At 43.4% G+C, this 9423-nt stretch overlaps 1 protein-coding gene across 4 annotated transcripts; it reads left to right on the plus strand.

The window, feature by feature from the left end:
• The first annotated feature begins 127 nt into the window (after positions 1-127).
• On the plus strand, positions 128-8519 carry TMEM138 (transmembrane protein 138). Of its 4 annotated transcripts, none has more exons than XM_083417335.1 (5): positions 128-251; positions 2077-2327; positions 3704-3875; positions 7516-7591; positions 7818-8519. In XM_083417335.1, exons 2-5 carry the CDS (start codon positions 2200-2202, stop codon positions 7928-7930), a joined length of 489 nt encoding a protein of 162 aa, XP_083273461.1. In that variant the 5' UTR covers positions 128-251; positions 2077-2199; the 3' UTR covers positions 7931-8519. The 4 variants fall into 4 exon arrangements, with proteins under 4 accessions (XP_083273461.1, XP_083273462.1, XP_083273460.1 ...); XM_083417336.1 differs by lacking the exon at positions 128-251 and adding an exon at positions 694-718; XM_083417334.1 differs by lacking the exon at positions 128-251 and adding an exon at positions 1358-1508.
• Positions 8520-9423: the final 904 nt, after the last annotated feature.

A 9423-nucleotide genomic window follows, 5' to 3' on the forward strand; every position in this document is an offset into this window, starting at 1 on the left:
CACGACGGGTTTCTGGGAAATGTAGTTTTCTCGGCAAGATCTGTACAGTACTATACAGTATATTGCTGGGCATGAACACGGCGGGGAATCGAGCCGGGAAAGTTCTCATTTAAGGATGCTTTACAAGCCTCTTCGTTTGCTTCTGCCTGTACCTAGGTGCACCCGTCATTACTGTTTTCCCTTGCGTCAGATGAGGGACTTCCTGGATGCCTAAGTACCCGGCAAATTGAGCTGGTATAGGTATATTGCAGGTATGTATGCAGGTGTATTAATAGGAAACGCGTCACGTGACGAAGTTTTGATTGTCACACAGGAAGAGCTGAAGGCAAAGGAGGAGCTTTGACAGGTTGGCAACCTTTTCTATAACTCCCTGTTCCACGCCAGTCAGTTATTATTGTAGAGTGGCAGCGGCGTTAGGTGCCCCTTAATCTGCTGAAATCGCGCTGCAGGATTTCGCTCTGTAGCTGTGATATCAAAACAAAAATAGATTTCCGGTGGTCTGATTTCACTGGAACGACTGCATTTTAAAAAATTGAGGCAGTAAACACGGATTGATTTCCTCAAATGGTGGAATGCCTCTCCAGCAGCTGGAAGTTCCAGTTAAGTGTGCTGAAGGAGACCGAAGGAAGGGAAGGAAGGAAGGGGAGAATTATTTCTTTCGCACCGAAGTGGTAATAACCCACCAAGAAAAGCTCAAAAGCCACATCAGCGGCAAAGGGTAAATAAAGGCAAAAACAAAAAACACGCCCTCCGCACTATGTATCACACAGATAGAGAAAAAGAGCGCCAGCGGCCGTCGTCTGCACGCGGAATTTCAGCTGCTCATAGAAATCAAAGGAGAAATGGAAGATTTTACTCTAGTAATAGTTGGGAATCAGGTGCCCACATAACGAGCAAAAATTAGCAGCAAAGAAAGGAGTCCATAATCTTTCTAACTCGGGTTCTTGTATCAGGTGAGAGGCGCGCGCACACCCTTGTAAACATTTGCGAGTGTAAGCGTAGGGTCTACGGAGTTTAGTGGATGAGGGTGGTATGAAGAGGCAAATGAACTAGACTGCTGTAACCTGCAAATGCAAACGTTCGTGCTACTTCTGACCTGCACCATTAATAGTGTCCTTGCAGGGCTGTTATAAGCAGCTCTCCAAGCCACAAACCCCGACACACACAATTTAGAGATGGTGAAATGTGATCCGAGTGTGCTGGGCCATGTTTTAATTTTTATTTTTTTAAAAAAAAACCAAGCATCAAAAAAAGTAGTCCCCTCTAAGCCGCTGTAGATTCATGGGTTTCTCCCAGATGCATTCACTTCCGCCCCGTGGAAGACTTTATAAATGGCTTCCAGAGGCAGGGCGGAAGTTTCCTACCCGGGCCACGAGAATCTCCGTCCGCTCTGTCATTTACAACTCTGTGACCGTGACCGCAAGCGCGGCAGCTTCCGGCCAGGCTGCCTCCTACGCTCCCCTGAGTGGCTGCGTCGTCTCCATGGGAACGGGCAACTGCCGCGCCAGGTGAGGGCCGGGAGCAAAGAGCGCGAGCTGGAGCAGCGACGGGCCTATCTTTCGCGACCTGTCGTGCCCCGTTACTTAACACGGGGAGCGTGAGGTCGAGGGCGCTTGGGAACCCACAGAACGAGATCGCGTGTACCCGGATCGAAATCTTGATCACCAAGGAGATGAGGTCCGTAGGGCTTGATCCGTGTTGCCTAGGAAGAAAAAGCGCCTTTTCCAGCCCTTGGAGGTGGCTGTGGCCAGTCAGCCCTCGCCACCCACCCTCGTACTTTGCTTTCCCCTGTGTAGAAATAGAAAAGCTGCGGAGGGGCAGCAAGAGTAAAGTTCTTAGATCACCGAAAAGTGTTAAGAACAGTGTTAGGCAATAGCAGTTAACGGTGCAACCAGTCTTACTTCAACAAAGGGATTCTTATTCGTTGTTTGTATTTCTGACTGGTTTATCTTTGCTCTCTAGTGCTAGATTGTGTGTGGTGTGCTCCAGATTTGTGATGCCCCTCTCCTCCCCGCTATTATTGCAAGTGTTGTTCACCTTATTCTCCCTCTTTCCCCCCACCTGGTGTTTCTGCAGGATTCAGGTCTCTGCCCAAAGGGAGCTATGAGTGATTGCGCTGGAGTAAAAAGTTTGTATCCCTCTGTTGTGTGAGCATGAGGTGTCCCTCTCATCTGGGATGCAGACACTGAGGCAAGGAAGATGCTCCAAACCAGCAACTATAGCCTGGTTCTTTCCTTGCAGTTCCTACTGCTGTTCTATGACCTCTTTGTCAACTCCTTCTCGGAGCTGCTGCGCATGGCGCCCGTCATCCAGCTTGTGCTTTTCATGTGAGTATGGCACAACAGTGGGTGCTTGTCACTGTCTGCTTTTTTTTAAAGGGCTTGTATACATTTGTCTCTGAAAAGATGCTCAACACTGCTATGAGCGCTTAAATAAGCTGTAGGGATCAAAAACGTGGTTACTCTTCAGGTCCTTGGATAGAACTGTAGACTAGTGCTTGAATAAGTGATTTGGAATGGAGAAGAGATGGTTAGTATGTCTACTCAGGAGCAACAGTGCAATCTTATATATTATGTGGACTCTGAAGGAAGTCCCATTGTTTTCAGTCATGCTTACTGTTGTGTAAGTGTGCATAGAATTGCAGTTTAAGCCTTTATGTATACAAGAGGACTTGATCCATAGTAAATGTGCTTAGGATTACAGAGAATTTGCCACATTGAACACAGTGGAACTTTTTTGAGTAAACATGCACAGGAATGCACTTTCTGTTTGTTTCTCCTCTTCTTGGGACACTCTCATTCAGGAAAATGGGAAGAAGAGAGTGCGAGAGAAGAGACGAATGGAGCAATGAAGTAGAATAAAAGATACCAAGAAAATTATTATTCTTTCCCTACTCCTGAAACATTGGCAGTTAATAGGCTATATTGTGTTGAATGATATTTTTAAAAGGGTGGTGCTATTATAATCCATTCATTCTATATTTTCTCTGTGGGTATTAGCAGCTATTAGCTCAGTTGCCATTACATAAAGTTCTACCCCCAGATTATGAGAATGAGTGATAAGCAGGGGGGGGGGGGAATAGAGGTAGCTGCAGCAGGTATTATTTCCATTGTAATCTTCTAGCAAGGGTTTCGGGGTTCCCTTTCCTCTGCAATTGGTGGACTAATGTCTCAGTTGGCAGCATGGACAGTGAAAACTTCTGCAGCTATGTTAATCTGCTTTTTGTTCTCCAAGTACTAGGCTTTAGCCACAATTGTGGGGAGTCTGCGGCCCCCAAAAGTTGCTGGACCACAACTCCCATTATCTCTGACCATGGGTGGTGGGGGAGAGCTGGTGTCCAGTAGTATTGGAGAGCCACAAGCAGGGGCATACCTAGGAGTTGGTTAGCTGAGCCCCTGCCAAGGGTGCAGGCCTGGAGTGTGTGCACAAAAATTGTGCCTCTCCACTCTGGCTTGGAGTGGCTAGGAACTTGCTCGCCTGTTCGTGTGCTCCCTGGGGCGCTCTTCCAATAATATGGGTGTCTGGGCAAAGCATGCAGGCTCCTGTGGGTGCTTCGGTGGAGAAATGCAATTGTGCAAGGGACCAGGGTGTGTGTGTGTGATGATATAGCTCCTTGCCAAGGATGCAGGGGAACCTAGGTACACCTCTGTGTATAAGGTATCTATCAATCTCTGTCTCATTAAAATGTTTGCCTGTCTTACAGCATTCAGGATATTGCCATCCTCTTCAATGTCATCATCATCTTCCTCATGTTCTTCAATACCTTCGTCTTCCAGGCTGGCCTGGTTAATCTTCTGTTCCAGAAATTTAAAGGGACCATTGTCTTGTCAGCAACATACCTTGGTTTGAGCATATCCTTCCACATCTGGGTCATGGTAAGGCAGGAGAGGATTGTTTATACTGGTTATCACGGAAGCCCAAATTCTGAATATAGGAGTAATTGTGCAAGCAAAGAAAACACACGTTGAAACAAACTTTATTTTATGCTCCCCCCAGGTTTAGCGCTGTGTAGTGCTAAATGGAAGAAATGTTGTGCAAGAGCAGGGATGAATAGAAGAAACTAACAGGTTAGGTTAGGACAGGTAGCTGTGGAAGAGTAGAAGTGCTCTCTGTTGAACCCTAGGAATCCCTTGCAAACACCACCTGTGGATTTCCAAATTTGTTTCAACACCTAGTATATCTTTAAAAGAAGCTCAGGTTTTTGTACCAACTTCTGTGTGATAAATAATGTGTGCATAATTTGTAGAATTTGTAGAACAGTAACTGTCTCATTGAATTGGTTGAGGAGTTCCCAGGAATAAAAACCTGGGAAGGAGTTGGATTAGATAAATCAAATAGTATTTAAGACATTTAAAAGCTTGTCTGATGAAACAGGATAAACTGGAAGGGATCCTAGCTGTTGCAACTGTTATAATGCCATATATTATTGTGGCTTGGCATGTTAATTCACCTTCCAACCTTTCAGAATCTTGTCAGTCTAAAGCTAGAATTTCCTATTGATAGGGTTAGTTGGATACAGGAGGCCTTACAGTCTTCTTTGACCAGTGTACCCCCCCCCCTTTGGGCAGTTCTGTTTTTCTCAGCTGTCCTTCGTTCTTCACCATCACACCCTGGACTTCCTGCATACATACCAATCACTTCTTTTTCTAAGATCTTTTTGAACAAGCATACTTTTCTTTTGCTCTTGATGAGCATAATTTACAGTGTGCTCCATTATTCTTGTTTTCTTTGGACATCTTGTTACACTGACTTCTGCTCACATTAATTTATTCTTTTTATATATCTGTGTCTGAGATCCATGAAAAATGATTGGCCTTACAATAATTGCCTAAGCTGTCATTTAAGTGGTCTATTGTACGTTTTGTTAATACTGTATTCATATGATAGCAAATCACACAAAGCACCCCAAGTTAATGTATTGCATCCTCCATCACAGTTGCCCTCTTATGGTCTTTACTGAGGGCAAGCTTGTTGGTTACATGTGATTATGTGTAAGTTGAGTGGTTATTAACATTTGTTTGACTTGGTTTACTGGCGCTTTTTATGATTTGGAAGCTGTGTAGGCAACAGCTCCTCCTTCAGATTCCCCCCACCGCCCAATTTCCTGGTTTCTCTTGTTGCTTCATGCACCAGAACATTTCACCTTCATGCTGCCTTCACATCTTTTCAATGTAATGTATAGACTTTGTATCCCTTTACACTGCTCAATATGCTTGTAGCAGAATCTCTTCTTAATCTTTTAATTCTTTCTTATTTTAAGAAGCAAAAACAAACAGTCCCAACAATAAGGAAGGCTGATGTCTTTTTCAAAAGAACCAACAAGAAAATTTATACTTTGATTCTTAAGCAGACTTCCAAACTTTATCTGCAGTTTTGTCATGACTACATGACTACCCATGCTGATTTGCAGCTGCAGCTATGGACACAAATGGAGTATTGGAATGTGACTCACTAAATTGCTCAGTACTGACGTTAGTCTAGTTCTAGTGAAGTCTAGTTGAAATGTTGTATGCTTACTACTATTTTGTAATATTGTATAAAGGTGGCCTCTCTAATTTATTGATCATTGGCTGCATAAGTAAGTTTCTTGTCAGCAGCATTGTTCACAGCCCATATTCCATTGAATCTTGTTGTGCTATTAGTTGATTGGGGTGAGCCCACTGGATCATTGAAATCTCATAGAATGAACAATATATTCTTTGTTCTGACTCTATTTGCTCGGTTCTGTAGTTATCTCCTAGGTTTGTCTTGTCCTTCTAGGCAGTGTGCCTGGGCATTTGTCCTATATCACATATCTTGAGCTTTAATAACTGTTATATCATTCACCTTTTTTCTGGACAGATTTGTGAAGTTTAACAGAGGTCACTGTAATTTGGGTAATTAAAGGGAAGGAGGGCAGAAGCATTTGGGACAAAAGATTTGTAGGTTTCCAGGGTATTTGGAAGCGTCAGGAAGCTGTGCAGAAGTTGTCTTGGAACAGTGGCCAGGAAGTGTATTTGGTCTCTGAGCTTTTAGTTGATCAAACTGTATTTTCTGTTTGACACCCTGATCCATTGTAAGCACTCAGCATTTTTGCTGTTGTCGCAATAGGCAATGATCTGTGTGATTTACTTTTCAAATATCAACAGATGTTGGATTTAAAAACGAGGTCCTTATTCCTGGTTCTTCGTGTGTCTTGCTATCCAACTGCCTAACTGAAGGATACATATTTCAATTCAGTCCAAGTTTTGTTCAGTGGAGCAAACAACTACAATGAACAGGTGTCATTGACATGCAATGACTTACCACTGATGATGGGCTATATTGCCAAAGAGTCATAAAAGTTCGTGGTACAGCACCCTTGGCTTCTTGGAACAGAATGTTTAAATTCCAAAGCAGTGCTTGCATTGATATGAATTCACTGCACTGAAGGCAAAAACCTTCTCATATCTACAGCCTCAATAGTCTAGTACCTCCTTATGGATTTCTTTGGCTCTCTTTAGATGAGTGAGGGCTTTACGGAGGCTAACAATAGATTTATTTCAATCTCACCTCATTTCCAGTTTGAATAACTTAGTGTGCCTATTTTCCTTCTCATTCCCCATCTCTTTTTTTACTCTTTCTTTTAAGATTGCATGCCATTATTTGTAAATGGTAAACCTGCCTAGAATACACTGGACAAAATGGTACACATTGTAGTTAAGTCCCAGTATCTTGTCATCTGATATTTAGGGAATTAATATCTCATCTTTGAAGTTAGATGAAGCAATCTAGCTTGAAAGTTGGGTACTACTGCTTTCCTAAACCTTGCTTGGTGAGGCAGGAGGATTTAAGAGGATTTTCTGTGATCAGTTGTTGAGAGCTAGAATAGGTCTGGTTGTTCTGTATAAATCTGCTGATCCGATTAACCTTTCTTTGCTCCCTGAGCTGCTCCTAGTGCTGGCATTCATCCCACGTGGTGTCTGGTTGCCTAACTGTTAAGAAAGACTTGGAATAGCCTATTATGACTGGGAACATGAGTTTTGGAAACTCTCTAGTAGTGGAACTAACATCATTACACTTTTTCCCCCAACAAGCTCAACAAATATTGTGTCTAATTTTAATGTGGCTCAACTTTCGGTTTTTATTTTATCTGTGAAAGTATTTTTATAGATACAATTGCATAAGTCCTGGTTTACTATACTTGGAAAAAATGTGGAAGCTTTCCTGAGTGGGATGTAGGAAGGGGGCACACCAATCAATGGGATACCACAGGCCTTCCTTACTCTCCTGGATTGTTGCATGGTTTCTAGAATGTTTATTTGAGATTGTAGTAATCTCTGAACTTTCAAGAGAAGGTGTTAGGAATGTTGCTGCTTCCCAAATTTATAAATAATTATTGGGAGTAGGAAAATTGGACCCATGTTTCTGAAGGAATTTGGTAGAAAGATGGGGCACTGAAAAAAGTCTGAAAGGATGGTTGGTATTGTTTTGTGTTGTTCTGGGAGGAACAGTCTATTTCCTGCCTTTAACGTTTCATACATTTCTTTCCCACAGAACCTCCGCTGGAAAAATTCCAACTATTTTGTGTGGACAGATGGGCTGCAGACTCTTTTTGTTTTCCAGAGAATGGGTACGAGGCTGTTTCATTTCTCCTCTGTGTCATGACTTCTGAGCAAAGCTTAAAAAATTATCAATGAGGCTGGTTCCATCTGTGCTTCCCTACAAAAAGTAGATGGGACAGGGAGCAGGGGGAGTGTAGCTAGGTGGATAATGGTGAAGCTGAATGTAAGAAAACCAGTAAAGTTGCTACAAGTGTTGACCTTGCTGGCTTGTGACTTATTTCTGATTGGTTGCAGTGGCTGTGCTGTATTACTACTTCTATAAGAGGACGGCTGTGCACTTGGGAGATCCCCGTTTCTACCAGGACTCTCTTTGGCTACGGAAAGAGTTTGCACAAGCGCACAGTTGACAGCTGCTTCTGAATCATTTGGAGCAGAGGCCAGCTTGCCAGAATGTCCAGAGAGATTTTACCAATATCTTACAGCAAGTTCCCCTCCTCCCACTACAATTTGTCTCCTGCAGTCAAGTTCTAAATCTCATGTGGTCAAATGACTTCATCCCTTTCCTACATTTGTGCACATTAGGCTACTCATCAATGAAACTGCTCTTTTGTGGATACCCTGCTTGCTACTATATGCTTCTCAGTCTCCAAGCACTCCACAATCCTCCTTTCAGTTCAGCAAACTGCACTCTGGATTTGGCTGCAGCCTTACTGAGGAACGATTTGAAGTGCCAAACAGATTTGGCTGACAACTCCCACTGAGTAGCAATGCTGCATTTTCCTCCTTGAGAATATTTTCTTGCCCTAAGCTCCCCTGTGACAGAAAAGGATTCCTGCCTTCACTAGTACCTCTGACAGTGTGACAAGGCATAAAGACTATGGTTTGGCTTTGCAGTTTTCAGCCTGAGCAAATGTACTCTCATTGACTTGTTAGATTCCCCTTTTGTACTTGCATTTTTATAAATGGTGAGAAAATAAATTGGCTCTTTTTCAGAAACCATAGTGTGGTGATCTTGCTTTATTGTTTTTCCTCTAATGTGTAAAAGGGTGTTCTTTCCATTCCAAGGCTTGATTTATTACCACCAATTCTCTGTGTTGTGCTGTTGATATTAAAAATAAACCATATAATTTAGCAACATTCCAATACAGGAAACAAATGGATGTTTTCGTTATGCCTGGCATGTGTGTGGTTTAGGGTAAGATAATGAAATTCACAGAAAAAAATAAACGGAGGGGGAACAGAAGCTTGTTCCTAAAGCGCAATAACCAGGAAATCTTGTACTCTGAAATGTGGGTCAGGACTCCTAACAGTAGAATTAATTGTGGAACGCTGTGGGCCTTTGATGGAATAATAATAAAGCTTTCGAGGGCAGGAGGTGATGCTGGGTAACTTGTTAAGTGATGGATTTGGGAGTGGATTTTCGGATATATACGAGCTAGGTGCCATTTGGGCCATGTGAACTGAGCAATCCGAGGTGCTTTGTATGATGTGCGTGTGTGTATGTTGTCCCCACTTCCCGGGGGGGGGGGGACTTGTAAAATCTAAAATAAAAATCTGTGTGTGAGGAAAAAGGGCGGGAGGAAAACGGGGCCGTTACATAACAAGCAAAGAAATAGGTGTCGCTCTTTGTCAGAAGGCGAGAGAACGGAGCCCCTGCGTTTATTTCCTGCCTCTACAACTCGCGCGGAGGAAGCGAGGGTAGAATTCATGGGTTACCATGGAGACGAGGCGACGCCGTCCCCGCTCGGAATCTGGGCCTCCGCCCCAAAGAGACGCAGTTCGATATCCGGTATCGCATGGAGCTTTTTGCCTTTCTAACGGGTCTTCCGGCACAAAGAGGCCAGGGATAGAGCGGCTCCGCTCTGCGTCCATTCGGTCTAACGCTCCTCTCCGACCCAGA

This window comes from Podarcis tiliguerta (genome assembly GCF_965153285.1).
Source record: "Podarcis tiliguerta genome assembly, chromosome: 1".
Lineage (NCBI taxonomy): Eukaryota > Metazoa > Chordata > Lepidosauria > Squamata > Lacertidae > Podarcis > Podarcis tiliguerta.

Bases quoted from the DNA above. Each gene is read 5' to 3' on its own strand.
- TMEM138 (XM_083417335.1), top strand. From the start codon at position 2,200: ATGCTCCAAACCAGCAACTATAGCCTGGTTCTTTCCTTGCAGTTCCTA. The intron at 3,876-7,515 runs GTAAGGCAGGAG...TCTTTCCCACAG, and splicing joins CCTTCCACATCTGGGTCATG to AACCTCCGCTGGAAAAATTC. The intron at 7,592-7,817 runs GTACGAGGCTGT...GATTGGTTGCAG, and splicing joins TTTTGTTTTCCAGAGAATGG to TGGCTGTGCTGTATTACTAC.